The sequence below is a fragment of the Nothoprocta perdicaria genome, unplaced genomic scaffold (assembly GCF_003342845.1).
Source record: "Nothoprocta perdicaria isolate Ctin4 unplaced genomic scaffold, notPer1 scaffold_174, whole genome shotgun sequence".
Lineage (NCBI taxonomy): Eukaryota > Metazoa > Chordata > Aves > Tinamiformes > Tinamidae > Nothoprocta > Nothoprocta perdicaria.
Window position 1 is genome coordinate 82,128 of NW_020454916.1, and position 17,480 is coordinate 99,607.

Sequence of the window (17,480 nt, forward strand, 5' to 3'; positions counted from 1 at the left end):
GAGAGTTCTGAGTTTGAGGCTACAACTCAAGCCTGAACACCTTGATTCGCGTTGCCCAACTGTTGATTTCCAGTCTGGCACAAGGACAGAGTGGGCCAACTCTGACTGCCAAGCAGAGAAACTCAAGGAGCAGAGAAGGACACTGATCTGAGCTCAAATCTCAGCTCTGCACAGCAGTGGGGATGTACCTGGCTAAAACCACGCAGCAGAACCGTGAACACCCATCCCAACATGGCTAAGTGGGAAGGGATGAACACCTCCTTTATTGGCATGATCTGACTCATATCAGGGGTCTATGCAGCAAAACTCGACAGCAGGCAGCTGGGCAAATAGTAATATTTATCTGCAATAAATAAAACTTGACTCCATAATATTTATAAAGAACTCTAGGGTGCACTTCCAGGAGCCAGCAAAAACATCTGCTAAATTAACCTATGCTTGTATGGGAAGATATGTATTTTAGACATTAATTCTGCTGCATCTTTAAATGAGATGTATTTTACAATGTAATTAAGAAGCCCTTCTTTTCACACAGTTGTCAGACTCACACTTTTCCCACTTTGCTAATGCCTCCAATGCACAAAAGCCATGAAGAAAATCTTTCCGTGACATGATGGCATTACCAGCTCTTTTCAAGTGGGAGGACTGTACTCCTACACAGCAGATTTTCCCTGTGTTGTGGTATTCATGCAGCAAAGAGCCGTACTTCTGAAGGGTTTCTTGTTTAAGCTCTTTCATGCTTCTTGCCTTGGAGACTTCTTTTAGACTTGTAGCCAAGAGGAGGTCAGGAAGTGCTCCGTGCTGCAGCTTCTTTTTCTATATATGTTTCTATGTGGTTCTCCACAGATCCGTGGAACACATTCCCTTCCATCTCTCTCCCTTTCAGAATAGTTTATTTTTCATTATTTGCAGATGGAAAAATGATATCTTGACAAACAGAGGAGGATCTTTTTATTTAAATCATCGTCTTCTTTCAGGCTCTAATGTGCTGTAACAGGGTGATACTGAGAATACAAAAAGCTCTCAGATTTTATTTGTCCAATGCATGAAAAATGAACTTCCTTGAACATTTCCATGTGAGATTATTTTTAGTTGTCATTCTGCTGATGGAATCTGCCCATCTCTGTGACTTGATTTGGCCAAACTAGTGATGCAATTCCTGCTTGGGATTTCAGGTGGCTGAGTCTGGTTTTAAGAAGCCCATATTTTCCTCTCTTTTGTAATTTGTCATCGCTAAGCATGCAGAGTGACCACCAGGCATAAAAGAAAACTTGAAAAAGTCACTAGGATTTCAGYATCCAGGACCATCCCACCTGACCCAAGACACACAAGCTTCATTCTCCAGTTTTGTTTATTTTTTTCTCCACTATTTACAGCCAGAATGCTCTAACTGTGCTTGCTCCTCACATCCCAGTCACTAACCCAGGAAAGACTCTTGAACCCAGCAGCGCTGTTAAGCCCTTGTCTCACAGTCTTAACCATGAGCCAGAGCCCTGAAAAGTGGCAGAGTTTGAGGGCAATGCCCTACCCTTTGTTTGTGCTAAGTTTCTTCTCTTACCCTCTTCCTCTGGTATTAAATTTCAGTGCTGTAGGGGAAATGAAAATCTGACAGAGCACAGGGCTGTCAGCCAGCGCTGATTCGAAAKCTGTCAGCAGCGTATGCAAAACTGATGGTGGAGAAGCCAGGGAGAGGAGTGGGGCTGAGCCTGCCTGGCAGCGCAGCAACGAGCCCAGGGAGCCGGAGACACCGCTTGGGCTTGTCCCAGCCATCGCTCCTCTGTCYGTCTTTCCATCTTGGCTGCACTGCCCAAGGAGGACAGAGCTTCCTCTTACCAGTGGTCCAGGGCCATTGTCTGGAGTGCCTTGCGTCCTGGCTGCCTAATCTGCCCAAAGCCATGCTTCAATCAAGAGCAGCAAGACTAAGTTTGTAGCTACCCAGCGGGAGAATTGACAGAGCTAAGCTCGGAGCCTTAGGAGGACGTTCTCCTTCCAGCCTTTGTGCACGCCCGGACCATGAGCACAGTGCATGATCTGACCACTGTGCACACTACTGCAGTTTGCATTTGTGTCTGTAGAAACTACTGGAGTGCACCTTAAGGTCTCTTGCAGCATCCCAGTTTTCCAGCACAGCAAGCTTTGAAGTGACACGCATTCATGAAAGCAAGTAATTAGTTCATATTGGTACATGCTTTCAACAACTTGTATTAAGAGCCAGGAGCAAACCCCTAAACTTTCCTTTATCTTATGTTACTGGAATATGTGTTTTTACAACATTAATGTCATGGAATCAAAACAAAACCTTTCTTTGCTGTCTATGTTTTGCAGTGAATCATGGCTGTCACTGCAGTATAACCATTCTGCTGTTATCTTCCACTTTCTCTCCCCAAAAATGAACCCATAAAAAACCTGCTTGGATTTTAGCCACCTGGTTATAGTTAGTTTCTTATTTTAAAATAGCTTTCAAAATAGATTAGACATTACACTGTTAAAAACAATTTTCCCTGTAGGTATTGAATATCATACAGGGCTTGTAGTAATAACTGATAGGTATCTAGAATAATCTTCAGTATGGACTGAGACTACAAAGATCTGTCAATCACTGCGCTTAACTTTAAACACAGATGATTTGAATTCATGTTAGCAGCATGAGGAAGTCAAAAAAATGGAATGGTGCTGCTAGGAGAAAAGATGATAGGATTACCTCTGCTGTTAGCCTTTCCTGCTACTTGTCTGAGATACTAAATCAAGGTGAAGTTTATGAAAAAGGCTACAACTGGGGTTTCTAACTCTTCATTCCTGCTGGGATTTTCCTATTATAAATCTGCTGTCAGAAATGAGTGCTCTACTTGTGGCTTAATTTTATGCAGGCCCAAACACCTTAGTTCAACACATTTTGCCAGAGACAGTCTTGCCTCTCTTAATGCAACGGAGTCCTCATTAACTGGGACCTGTGAAAAAGAAAAATGCACACATGAGCTTTTGTCGTTGGTCATTCATGAGCAGTCCGATGAAAACCGAAATAAAACATAAATCCTGAGGTGGTGTGGAGCTAGTGGGGAGACATGAGTGTTTGAATCACACAGCTTATGTGAATTATCCATCCCAAAGAACATTACACTCCACCTTTTGAATGAAGTTTCCTTAATGTGGTGGAAGGCTTACAGTTTCTATTTGTTCTGCTGTGGCTGCTAAATTTAGCACTACCCCCAATGCCTACCCCCAAATAAAACGCCTCTGTTGTGGTGATTTTTTTTTTCTTTTCCATTGAACTATATAACAGTACTGGCGGCTAAGACAATGGTTTCAGAGAAGCTCGTCAGACTTGCTTAGGTAGTTCTCCCTTCTCCACGCAAGAGCCATCAGGACAGATTTGTGCCTGATGGTGCTTTGCAGGCTTCATAATGTCCTATTCATTTGGAGCTCTGCAGGCAAAAGGGAAGAACAAATAAATAAGATAGCAGATTATATCTCAAATGTGAATGATAAGTGCCTCTTTGCACATTTACTCCTAAATTTGTCACTGGCTTGCCTATTGGACTGAGTGTCAAATGTGCTCTGAGTAGATTTGTCATGTACCTCCGTTGCCTTCTTGAAGGACATGGATGTGAATTTTGCCTTCAGGTGCTTAAAACTGGAAGTATGACTTCAAGTTTGCTCTATCAAAAAGAAATAAATAACCTGCAATTGTAGGCTAAGGAATCTCAGATCACAGGAAAAGAGATCTTGTCGCTACTGTGATGAAAGACATGCATACCCCCAATGTATACTTCTGTATTGCTTTAATATCAGATTTTAAAAAGCTCATTCAGCTAAGAATGTATCACTTAGGAAGTGACAGAATTAGAGTCACTCCCAGATGGAATTCAGGCAGTGTTTTGAAATTTCAAAATATTTGCCTTTAAATATTTTTTTTCCTTATTTTCTTATTTTCCAATCTGGTCAATCAACACTTTTTTTTGTGTGTGTGCCATATTKTTTTAAAGAGGTAAAAATATAAGAAGTGCTGTTTAATGGAAAAAAATCCATGTAGAAAATATCAAAATAGTCTGTTCTGGCATTGTTAGAATTACCTCTCTTAGTACCACTTTGCAAAAGAAGATTTTACAGAACAGCACTTTTTCTCTTACGAGGGAAGGCTGAGTGAGCTGGGACTCTTCAGGCTGGAGAAGAGAAGATTGGCAGGGTCTTAATAATGTGTATAAGTATCTGAAGGGGAAGTATCAAGAAGATGGTGTCACACTCTTAGTAGTGCACAGTGATGGGATGAGAAGCAACTGGCACAAACTGAAGCATAGGAAGGTTCGTCTTGATGTGAGGAAGAACTTCTTCACCGTGAGGGTGCCAGAGCCCTGGCACAGGCTGCCCAGGGAGGCTGTGGAGTCTCCTTCTCTGGAGATCTTCCAAACCCGCCTGGATGCCGCCCTGTGCCCCGTGCTCTGGGTGTCCCTGCTGCAGCAGGGGGTTGGACTGGATGATCCCTAGAATTCCTGTCCTACCTTTCTGTGATGCTGTGAATAGGGCTGGTTTGTCTTTTTGTTTCTTCTTTTTCCCAATCTGCTCTGGATAGAGTAGTCAACTCATGACATACAATGTGCTTTGAATTATCTCAGCAAAATGCTTTACTTTCAGTGAACACATTGGCAGGCGCGCACATGGYGTTCCCTCGGATCCGAGTGACAGGATCCTTGCTGGATGGCTGGAGGATCCCACATTAACACATGTAAACTCCGCAGCTGGGAGCCCTGCTACAGCTGAGGGGACAGAGGGGCTGAATCCAGGGAGCTGCTGCTTCTATATTCTGTAAATACACAGAAAACAAGTCTATGCAAAGATGCCTCCCTCTTCAAGTGGAAAACTATGAAGCAGCATAATCCAGTGTATTTTTAGTTATCATCATTTTCATGTGGTTGTCTTGATTTAACAGCCTCGTCTGTAGCCTCAAAGCTGTCTGAAGCGAAGCTGTTTGTAGCGTTTCAGGAGAAAAGGGAGGATTTTGCTTTACAGGCAGCCTATTGTATGGCACTTCAAAGCATCCATTTCCCCRAGTGTGAAAGATATAAAGTGGCCACAGGAAGGATACTCCGGATTTATTTGAACTATGAAATGGAAAAGAAGCAGTAGATTCCAGTAACCAGTCATGGTTTAATCATGTAAAATCCAAAATGCAGATGTTGTCTGTCTATTTAGATCATCTGAAATGACTCAATTTGATTACATTTAAGCAATGCACAGACTAATGCACCTGGATGCTCAGAGCTGCAGTGGATAAACAGTTGGTGATGGGTTTTTTTTAACCATAAAAATTAGGAACTTCAAGTGGGGTGGATTTTTTTTCCTGTATTTTTTTTAAAGAGCTGCAAACAGTCCTTCACCTAAGCATCCAAATTCAAGGGTATATCTCTGTCAGACAGGTATCTGCAGGTGGGAATGGCTCTCTGCATGCACAAACTGCTGCCTTGCAAGTCGGGGATTTTTGGTATCTGCTCCAGCAAGGCTGATGCCAGGGAGCCTGGAGAGGGGCCAGGAGGAAGCAAGAGGCCTTCCTGCTTCCCAGGGCAGCCTCTGCGGAGCCGGAGCCTCCTGCCACACGGCTCCAGGAGATGAGGGGCAGCTCCCAGGCGACAAGGACCATGGTCAGGGAGGAGGAGGAGGGCAGCGAGGCTGATGGTGAGGGCAGCAGCGCAGAGAGCAGCGTGCTCAACAGGCAGGTTGCAACAAGCGGTTTGGGGAGACCGGCTGTGATTTTTAACACTAACATACCTTGATATCCCTGAAAATTAAGCATTAGAAGAGGAAGCCTCTGCTCTTCCAGCGCAGTAAGGCAAACCTGCTGAAATTAAAATATGGCAAGTTCCAAGCTGTCCGAGGGAATTCCTTTTTCACACACACTGATGCAAATCAAGACTAGCAGCAGTGACTAAGGTGAAGTGGCGTCAGTGGGAAGCAGAATTACCCAGGGTCTGTTCAGTGCCTCTGTAATAAGCCCATACTCATAGGGCCCTGTCCCAACTAYTCTTCTGTAGTTTAGTTTTTTAATAAAATATTTCTCTTTTTGACTGCCTTTTTTTTTAAGACAAATTTTGAAATGAACCTTAGCTCATGCAAAATACATTTGCAAAATGACTAATGGTTCTGAGCACAGTGTATGTGTGTGTATGTCAGGAAGACAAAGAGAGGGAGGTTCTGTGTACTTGCTGTGATAATTGCGTATGAATATAGCTTTTTTTCCCCCAATTATCCTAGTAATACATCAGCAGCCTTGTCTCTGCTTCTGTCTGTTGAGGTTTGTGTAAGCATAGAGACTTGTGTTCTCAGATACTTCAGTTACAAAAGCTAATGCCTGGTTTTAAGTATTGATTTTTATTCRTAAAGTGCCACAGAGCAGAGAGAGCAAGAATTGTGTAAGAGATGGAATTAAAAGTTAAAATGCGGTCATGCAAACAGCTCTGTAGTCATGAAGCTCATTTCAGGGTCTTCAACTGAAGTGATACTTCATATTCAACAAGGCGAAGAAGAGACAAACACATTGAGGCCCACCTCAATGCTCAATGTGGACCTCAATGCTCTTGCTCTTTGCCTGACGGAAGGGTTAGGGCTGCAGAACTTGACCTAAAGCTCATTAGTGTGACTGCACAGACAGGCACATGACTCGGAAGTGGAGAATGATTTTATTCCACAATGGTGACCTTTCATAACGCTGCTCAGGCAAAAGCACCACGGAGAACAGCACACGTGCCCTGTGCCCTGTGGTGGCACTTGTGGCTGGGCTGAGGGAAGTCCTGGCCCTCTGCAAGTCTGCAGGGAAAACTCCACAGGATTTTCCTCACCCCAGAAAGCAGCCTCAATTCCTAGTGCCCAGGTGAAGGCCTGGCCTCCCAGCTGGGTGCTGTGTAATGTCAGTATATYAGGGGTGTGTAAAGTGAAAGCAGCTTTTGTTTTACTAGTGCCATAGGCCCAGGAGGCTGTTTCTCATTAACACACTTAAGACTTTTGTGATTTAACACTATTACATGATCTGAATATTTGAAAATGACTTTAAGAGGCCCAGCCTACTAAATGTGCCCCATATCTTGGTGCCTTCTTCCTGGGCAAGAAATATTGGCACTAGGTGATTTCCTCAATGGCACAGGAGAGCTGATACCCCCTCTTACAGGTTTCAGAGCTTCTGGAAACCCGTGTGAYTTAGCAAATCCATCTTCCAGGGAAACGAAGGATCTCTACCCCTGTCTTCCTCAAGGGCAATGCTATCAGAGTTATGCTACAGCAGGATATTTTGAACTTAGACTGTTCAGTTTCAGAGCGGGAGGTCTGTAAATGCCTCCGTAAGGGTTCTGCTATTCTACCATTAATTCGTGTTGTCATTCTTATTTGAAGGTCCAACCGTGACCAAGAAAAGGAAACTTCTGTGCTTTTCTTTCTCTGCTGCATCTTCCAGTTGGAATATTTTCAAACACAATAGATTTGACCATGAACATGGGGAGGGAGGAAGAGGAGAAAAGGGAATCAGTGGAAAGAGATGATGACTCCAATGGGGTTCTCTGCAGTTTCGCTCTCTGGGGATTGAAAAATGCTTTCAACCAATGTGATGTTGCAACAGTCCAAAAGAGGAGAGAAAAATCCTTGYCTGGTCTAGACCGACCAGAAACTAAAAACAAGGGACACTTTGAATTTTGAGACTCTTACCACAACTGAAAACTGTGCTCAGGCCAAGTAACTGGAAAATCAGTTTCTTGGGTTAGGCAAATGCTTCCCTTAAGAATGAGAGGCAACTTTCCATTTTAATTAGCAAAGAAATGATTATATTCTGGGCCATTGATTCCAATATTTGAAGCAGTGCAAGGTCTCATAATCAGGACTGTGAAGAGATTTGGATATTTTAATATGGAGTTTTGTGAAATGCTGCAGCAAAACAACTCTTTTTTGGGGGGACATTTACTTGCCATTTGGCTGTGGTAATCTATCATTTGTCATAAAATGGAAAAATAAGATCTGTGTTCATAAGGTACTAAAAAGAAGCCTGACTGCAAACACAAGTCAGGAAGAGGCACAGGAACAAAAACTGAGTGGTGAAACACTAGATCAGAAGATGGTTATGAGAAATCATATACCAGGAGACCTGAGAATGCCCTAAGCAGGAGTATTTCAATGCAGTAGTTGTTATGGAGAGCTATACAAAGAAGGTTGAACAAAAATTACTTATGAGGTACTTATTTTAAGAGGGAAGTGTAGTAAATTTCAGGACAAATTTTTAAGCGTCGATAGTGCAGACATGGCCTATATATATTTTCTGAACTAAATGGCGCCTCTCAGTCATTCAGGCTACAGTGTTTGTTTTCTGGGTGAAATGTGGATTTCCTTCCTTGCACTGGTACAAGGAGGGCTGAAGCCTGACAGAAGGACTCTAAGGATCTGGTTGTAATCAGTATCCTTCTCCTTTTGGGCCAATGGGTGAACCTTGCATATATTTGCAGTGCAGAACAAGGAATGGGATCAGAAAACCTTTTTAGGTTGTGGCAGAAGTAGTGTTTAATTTTTCAAGAAACAAAAAGAAAACTTATGATTTTTTTCTTTTAGTCCTACACTTGCAAAACTGGTTTAATGTCACCAGCCKGCTCATTTTCGAAGGCGTTAGGCTAAATGTATGAATTCCAGGGTATCTCGGAATTTGCATGTTTGAAGTGATATATAAATAAACATTATCAAATTTGTTTTGCAATTAATTTTTAAAACAAGATTTTCCTCAATAAGATTCAGAGCATATACTTGAGGCCGGAAAAAACAATTTGATTTACATAGCCTATATTTTAACAACATGTGAAACTTCACATGTTTCAAGATAAAAAGGGGAGTTTGAAGATGCTATCTAGTCCTCTTGCAGTGCTGTGATTTATTCTTGCAGAAATTACAGAACTGTATTCAAAGAAAATACAGAACATTTATTTCAGGCATTGGAAAAGGCAGTGGAAGGAAAATGAAGGAAGACTGTCACAGACTTCGAGTCCTTTAGATGCTCTGACCATATAGTAGTTCCAGGTATTTATTCATCTTATTTTGCCCTGTCTTTTCCTTCTGTTTTCTTTAGATATGGTGAACTTAATGTCACTAGAAAGCATGGCTTCTCCTTCCAAGTTCATRTAGACAATATATGAACTGATAGTGCTGCTGATAGTACATTGTGTCAGGAAYGCGGACGTCTAGGAGGAAGTTATGGATCTTTTAAATGTTGCTCTGTTCCTGAAACACACATTCAAGTATCTTTCTGGGAAGGAGGTAAAGATACCTTGCATGCACATGTTAGATGCAAATATGCTTGCAAGCTCAGACTCACATGAAATCTAATGTGGAATTTGTTGCCCTTTGCACGGAGCTTAAACCAAGATCTCTTCACCTTTTTTTTTCTCAGTATTCAGCARCAAGCAGTCCTCCCTACTTTGGCTAACTGGAACACATTTTAGGAGGCAGCTGCCTATTGCCAAGAAGAGCCTGCATACAAGAATATTTCCATCTGGGATGACTAACATGTGCCCAATGTACGTCCAGTCTCACATCCCACTCTGCAAACAAAATCCACTGATGAATTAATTCTCTTCTTGCTTCAAAGGGCAGTCAAAAGATGAAAGTGAAAAACTGGACATATTTCAAAAAAATTCATTATATGAAAATTAGGTCATTCAGCCAGATTGCAAATCATAGATTTTCAAAAATGCAAAATGTCAAGCAGTTGTAGTTGAAAAAGTACGTGTTTCTTTGCTTTTTGCATATTTTGCTAGTGATTGAAAGAACGTACTCAAAAAGGAAAGATAATGTTTTAACTCTTTCTGAGGATAATGCCAGCAGTATTTAACTTGTTTAAAATAAGGGCTTATATCAATATAAGATCAGATGCTGGCTCCGTTTGTAATTTATTCACATCAGAAATAGTGAAATAAACAGTTAAATGCATAAAAGTGATGCAACAGTAGCTAGATTTTCACAGTTGCAAATATTGTCTGCTTCTTATGAAGCCATTTGCTTTTGTTAAATGAATCTCATGCACTCAAGGAATGTAGATGCTGATACAAAAACCATTCGATAAGCTACTAGCTTCTCATACGTCAGCAACTCACACAAAATATATAATGTGGGTGACAATTAAATTTCTATTTTAAAGATACATCACTAATAAAGAGGTTGTTTGTACCTACCCAGAATTAAAAACAGAGCTGTCAGTTTAATTCCTTATAGCTGTCAATACTTAGAACAATACACAGAAGCTGGACCTTCTTAGCAGGTCTCCAAGGTGCAGGTCTGAGGAGGTGTAAATCCTCAAGCCAACAGGAATGCATAACATGGGGCCTGCTGTTGAACTGGTGGCACATATATCAGCAGAATAAAGGCCCGTGTTTCATAAATCCTCCAAAGAAATTTGCTATTTAGTAAACTCTTTGAGCAGTACCAGTGCTTACCTGCCTAGAGCTGGAAATCTGAAACTCAGGTTTGGCTCAACCAAAACAGTACACAGCAGTGTGCAAAAATGAAAAACCTAAATCAGTGTCCCATGCAGTCTTCTCAGATGTAATTCTGTTTTACTCAAATGGCATTAAAATTATCTCAATCAAGAATATTGTCTTCTATTTTGTCCTCAGTGTGCCTAATATACTTTTTTTATGCTGCAAATAAATAAATAAATAAATAAATCCAGTGATTTAAAAACTTTGGAAGTCCAAGCAGATAATAAATAGTTCAGCCATGTAAAAATGTGGGGTCTGAGTTTTTGAGGTCATCTATAATTTTGTGCACTGTTCAGACACTCAGTGCAATTCAACATATGTGGACATTTCCTCTGCAGGTGCCAGAGGGCTGGCTGCAGGCTTACAGGGTTCTCCCCTCCAAGTATTATGATTGTAAAATGGTGATGCCTCTGTGTGGAGACCAAGGCAAAGGCCAGACATAGAGCAGGCCTACTGGAGCTAATAGTTGGGCAGCATTCAAAAATTAGTAGTTGATGCACAGTTTTAACAAAGCTAGGTTTGTAGGGAGAGGCCTTACTGTTTTAATAGAGTGCTTTCTATAGTAGGAAAAAAACAGGAAAGCTTTTGGACGCGCAAGACCTTCCTCTGGTCTGGAACAAAATCTGGACTCTTCAAAGCCAAATACAAGCTGRGAAGAGTTGCTCTGYTTTTACTTGATCACATTAAACAAAGCACTGTCAGCACTAATTGGCCACCTCTTAGAGCCCACAAAGTCATCAGACCCTGAGTTAGGAAGAAACTATTTGGACCAGCTATATCAATCTATATTGATTCCATGCATGTCTCCACCAGCTTCAGCATCGTGTTTAACCTAAGTGTTTGATGGTCATTTCTATAGCTGGAGGGTTTATTTGCAGTGAAAGCCAGGGTGGCCGAGTGGGCAGATCACCAGGCTGGAAGTCTGAAGTCAACCATCAATCCCTGCTGAGAGCTCTGCAGTGAGTGGGTCTCTGCATCAGCTTGTGCATGAAGTGGCCTCCTTGCAAGCTCCTTTGAGATCTGCAGACTGCAGCTATACACTCCTTCATTACTGGTTCTTTTTCATGTGGTTCATTTAATAGACATATGGCTTCTGATTTAGATCTTCTGAACAGGGTGTAGCACTGCTGGTGGTAGCAGCGAATCCGCGTTTGCCAGAGTGAGACTACAAGGCTCTCAGGTCTGCTATGTAAGCAGCTAAAAAGTTATTTCTCTAAACTTTCCAATGTTAGATATCCTCTTAAATGGGGGAAAGCAATTTGTGTTCAGGAATTACAGAACTGCGTTAATCTCCCTCACAATTACAGCTCTGCCATCTCCAGTTTGAGTAGGCATATGGGGGAAAAAAATAACCATGTAGACTTTCATAGATTTTTTAGTAAGTGTGCAATTCATGTTATCTTTCRTTACGTAAAATACAGGAAAATGAATGCTAAGGCATTCCCGTTATTTTCTAACTTATGTGTATGTGCACAAACATACAAATGCACAACCGTGTCACATATAGCTATATTATGAACATGTSCAAGTGTGCATTCATCAAAAATAAATAATACAGAATACCCAAAAGGTCTATGGCAAATAAGCATTCAGGTTGCAAATCCAAGCAGAATTGGATGTTCCAGAATGCAGATTTCCTGGGTATACTTAATTAGCTCTTTTGAATATGCATGATGGTATAGTTTTAATTACATGATAACCATTCTTTTTTTTGCTCRCTGATTCTTGCTTCAGTCAGTGAATAGGGAGCCAGTTTTTAACCCTTCTTATTTCTATCCTCTACCTTTCATTGTCTTGGCCTTAGACTTTATGTTCATGCACGTGGTCTAAAAGTTGATCTGAAAAAATAAAGCATCAGTCACCTCTTTTGTTTCCCTAGTGCTCCCACAACAGCATTTGAATATGCCCCAAATCCTAAGGAACATATTTTTGCAACAGTGCTGTGCAGTGTGAGAATATTATTATCCTCGTACAATTATTATATTCATGCATAAGTACCGAGGCACGGGGAGAGAAAGGGCAAAATGGCAGAATGACAACCATTAATAGAAGGCGGAGGGGAAAGACCAGGGAGCTTCAACGTGCTTAGCATTTCCATTGCRCTTTCTCCACTCCAAGCACAGGCCCGGTTGACTTTAGTTCCACACGTGTCTGTTTCAGGCTCCAGGTGTCTCTTGTTGCACACCCAGAAATTGAGGCCAAGCGCTGGAGAGGGAGGAAATTCCAGCATGATGTCATCCTGCCTGCACGAGGAGGGGGAAGGCACGAATCGTGCCCAGGCAATCCAAATTCTGGCATTTGTGAACATTTCAGCAGTTGGCTTACAACCATATCATTTTTAGCTGAGTTCTTCTGTCTATGTATATACATTTCTCTGTAAATAAATAAGGACATCTGAACTGTATCTAATATACTACAAGCTCTTGTACTACCTTCCCAGTAAAACTAACATATCAATGTATGTGCCCACAGAAAAAGGCATGGCTTGTGTTGTAATAACCTTCACTTCTTTTTCCTGCTCCAATTAAAACTCAAGAAATCCAGGGAGACTTAGCCTAGATTGTTCCCAGAAGGAGAAGGAAGGGAAGCAGAGAAGATCTACCRTAGCCAGTGCTGTAGTATTTGTGCACTCCCTGCTCCAACTGTGCAACAGCCATTCCTGCACTGCTTTAGAAGCAGGAATAGCAATGGACAGGCAATTGGTTTGGGACCCTAAGTCAGGGGAATCAAGGACTTCTTGGGGACAGGGGTCAATCTGCTTCACTTCAGTCTGAAAGCATGCTGCTAAATCTCAGGTTCTACACATAGGGACAATGTGTGTTGTCCCTCTCCCTTAGCAAATTACAAATCAGACTAGGCAAGCTTACTTAAAATTAGGCAAGCTGCTTAGAAATGACAATATTTTAAATTAAATAGTGGCTTATTTTTGTTTGCCTTCTGCAGGTTTTGTCGAACCATTCACCTTACTAAACTTTTCTCCATGAGCAGACAGGTTGGAAGCAGGTTAAAAATGGAAACCGAAATCCATATGTAAACAGCTGGCTCCAAGAGCTTGTGCTCTAGGGAACAAAAACTCGTAATGCGAGATGCGCAAAACTCTTGTGGGAGTTGGCTTCATTATGTATCTCCCATAAGTGTGTCTAGGCATATGTCCATATGCAGTTGTGGTCCTATCTATGGGTGCATATGTACATGAGGTTAGGAAAGCACTTGCTCCCCTGCTGCTGCTGTCTCCGGTCTCTCCTCTCTCTTCTCCCACTTTTGATCWCTTCTTTGAAACTGGGAGTGTCCCTCTGTTCTCTCAACAGTATCTTCAGGATGGAGGTTAGCTCATCTTTTGCGCATGTTCCCATCTTCACTGTGCACCACAAGCCAGTGACATGGGTCTTTTTTTATCCTTTCTGTGTGTTCAAAGGTGGACTTTTCTCACCGTCCATCTGCTGACCATGTTGGCTGCTATCTGCCTTTCAGCCAGCAGATAGAGCAGTGCATTTATCCTGTCTAACCTGTGCACTCTGAGTTGCTCCCTAAAAGCTCTTCCAATGCAAATAAAGGGTAATGTAACTGCCAGCTGAGGCGTCAAGGTTAGGCACTGTGAATATCCCACTATCTGCCCTTTCAGAGTAACTTTCTTGTCATAGCCTGAGAGATCCTCCATGAAGGGGTAGCATTCATGAGCAGTGCTTTTAGCACTGGAAATACCTCCTCTTCCATTCTCAGTTCCTGCCCAGGGAGCACGCTGTTAATTTCTCCCCCTTGAAGGCCAGGAGCTTTCCTTCCTTTCCTTCCTTTCCTTCCTTTCCTTCCTTTCCTTCCTTTCCTTCCTTTCCTTCCTTTCCTTCCTTTCCTTCCTTTTCTCACTGCAGTCACTAGCAGTAGGGAGAGTGATGGCAGATCATATGCCAAGATTTCTCCTTCTCCCATGAGATAAAAGCCTATCTGTCCATGCTGAGACAGTTCCTTACAGCGAATGGCTGAGCCATGCTTGGCTGTAATGTCAGACAGAAACAAGCACACTGTGGGCATCCTCTGTGGGGAGGAGTTCTGGGGTGGGCAGAGTGGTCGGAATAGTATGGTGCCTATTAGGCTATTGAAAACAAAATGCAGCTGTGTGTTACTGTTGGCTGAAAGCAACCTGTCAGCACCAACATCTCCATAAGAAGCCAGGAATGATTGTAGCCAGCCTTTATAGGAGAAGTTGCCAGTAGCCGAGCAGTTTGAGAAGCATGACATGTTGCCCCCTTCCTGCTTCCAGGGCCCACTGTGAACTCAGTAGTGATAGATTTGCCAAGCACCACAACTGCAAAGTGTAAGGGGCATGTTGTGAGGTCAGAGAAGCGGTGAGTGTGCCTGGAGAAGTGCCACATCATGAGGAACCATATGGTGAGATGCAGATGCCCAGAACGCCTCAGAGAAACGGCAACGTTTTGCTGAGTGTGCTTGGTCATGAACACGTGTGTGTGTTCATGCAATGGGCAGCCCCAATGTGCTGCTCGTGTTTGCTGTGCCTTGATGGTATGTCTTTGCTGCACAGTCCTTAAAAAATGATATGTGCATAATCCAAGGACTTGTTTATCCTAGTTTTTATTTAATGTAGCTCCCAGTTTTAGTACCAGATCTATTTTCACTCTTCGTAGTTCAGTGAATGTAGAAAACTGTGTATTCCTACCCTCGCAGGGATCCGTGTTGTGTGCAGGCCCCAGGCATTGAAGAATGAATTATGTGGCTCCAGTTGAGAACAACACAGTTAACCTAAGTAGTGAGGTTTACGTAAGTTTTTGAGCCTTTTTGGTGCAATGCTGTTTTCCATCTCTAATACATTATTTTTTTATCCTAACAATCAGAACACTTGTAACTTCAGACGAACGTAAAGAAAAGGCATGCGTACTGTGCCCTTCTGAATAAAATGAGAACATGTGTATTTGGGGAGAGAGGGAAAAGGAGAGAGGCATTTGCATAGGTCAGGCAAGGTCATTAAAACATCTGGCAGTAGTAACTGACATGTGTCAAATTTTAGTGTTCATTAAATTCATATTAATGCAAGAATGGTTCTTAAGCTCCAAATGCCACTTTTGGTTGTTGTGTTCCCCTGGATGATGGTGATGACTTTTCAGAACTGTATCATGCTTGTTTGCTTGCTAGTGGCATCTGACCTGAGGTCAGTCTTCTATTTAACCCCTTCCTGTAGGTCAAAAGACAAATTAATCTGGTGAGAATTGAATTGGAAATGAGGTGTCTGGATAACAGGTGTCCTAGCTGGGGAATTGCTGCCAGGCTGAAACATGTTTGCCTCTGTTCTTATACCATCGAAGAAGTCATCTCCAAGGTCAGGGAGACATTCAGACGACATCCGAGATGGGAAGTTGCCACAGGGAGCAACAGTGGCAGGTGCCCTGTGTTAATATATTATCTTGCAGTCTGGGGGCAATTTCTGAGAGCTACATTTTGAGTATGAATATAGACATTTCCATTTGACGTGAACTTTGTTCCACCTGTTTTTACTGCCAGGTTATAATTGTAAAGGTGATACACTATTTCTCATACCCTTAAAGAGGAGAATTTCACAATTCTTTATTTCCTTTTTCAGAGGATGAAGATGATGAAGAGATGGTGGAACCAAAAGCACAGGATGACTTGGAGATGGAAAATCAAGACCAGAAGCAGGAAGTGAAAGAAGGTACTTTATAAAATAAAACGTGTTTTGTTATAGTTTAAAGGACTTAGTCTTCTAAGTAGTTATTCTCAAAGTAGATTCTATTCCTGAGAACAGTGAAAGACAGAAAGTGTCACAAGTTCTATCGATCTGCATGAATGGCCTAAGAGCAGCAAATGGTATCCCAATGACCCAGCCAGTAGGTCTGAGAAGCTTGTGAAAGGCGCAGGACTTTGTCTGGAAGAAATAATATGGCCTTATAATTTGGGGACCAGTGTAGGAATTCTTAGATTCCGGGACTGGTGCTTACTTGTTCTCTGGCTTAAATGGCCCAGTTAAATGAAAGATTTAAAATGTGAATGCCAAGCATTCCAGCAGCACCATAAAGTTAGTTGATCTTCAAAGGTACTTAGGGCCCATGGCTGTCTATCTGTTTGAGAAGAGCAGACTTAAACCTAGCAGTGGTCAGGAATCTTCCAGCAGAAAAACATTTCACTGCAGACTGTCAAAATTCCCCCAGGGAATGTAAGATCAAAACTGAAGCCATGTGGTTCTAGTCCTTTTTTTCCATTTCTCTGGATTGAGACACTCTCATGTGTTATGAGAGACAAAGATTCAGGCTTCTACTTCTTTCTGGTGCAACTATGGGACTTATGTCAAGCTAGTGCATTAAAAGCAACTAGGTATTGTGTGTGCTTCTCATTTGCTTGGTTCTAGTTTTCTAAATTAGAACAGGTATATGAATTATGGGCTTCCTCATCTTTGGGAATTTACTAGGTTATTGGCTATTCTGATATATCACTTGAACCAGATAGTGTTCACTTCTGTATGGAATGGGGAAATAAAGCTGAAATAGCCACAACTGCAGTGCAAGAGGAAATGCATTTTTCATCCGATATCTCTTAGCTCTGTATTGCCAGGATTGCTAACAGTGCTGTTTATCCTCTTGAAAGATAACTTACCTCCTCAGGTAGGGCCACAGTCACTTCCTGCTGCTGTGATCATTATCAGAACGATTCTGTGGCTTTGGCTTTGCCTTTCACAACGTAGTTTCACTATGGGAAAAATAGGGAGTCATTTCACCGACAAGTCCAGGAAGCATTATCTGTGGATACAGCAGTGGATGCTGCTTCTTCTTCATCTAGGGGAGCCTGGCATGACTTATATCAACGCCAGGAAAATTCGAGTCTGCTGGACTGTGACCACATCTGCTACTGTCGGACCCTGAAGTGAGCTCCAATGCTTGCCATACTGTTCTCATTAGAAATTGATCTTCATCATAGAAATCATTGTGGAAATAGATCAGCATAGAAATCGCCTGTGTCTTAAATGCTGCG

General features: G+C 42.1%; 1 protein-coding gene across 1 annotated transcript in view; it reads left to right on the forward strand.

The window, feature by feature from the left end:
* The window catches only part of DYNC1I1 (dynein cytoplasmic 1 intermediate chain 1), a 170,863-nt gene that overhangs the window by 70,036 nt on the left and 83,347 nt on the right, over positions 1–17,480 (forward strand). The window contains exon 8 of the mRNA XM_026036269.1: positions 16,078–16,167. Coding sequence (XP_025892054.1) covers positions 16,078–16,167 — 90 coding nt within the window. The remainder of the gene's footprint in view (positions 1–16,077; positions 16,168–17,480) is intronic.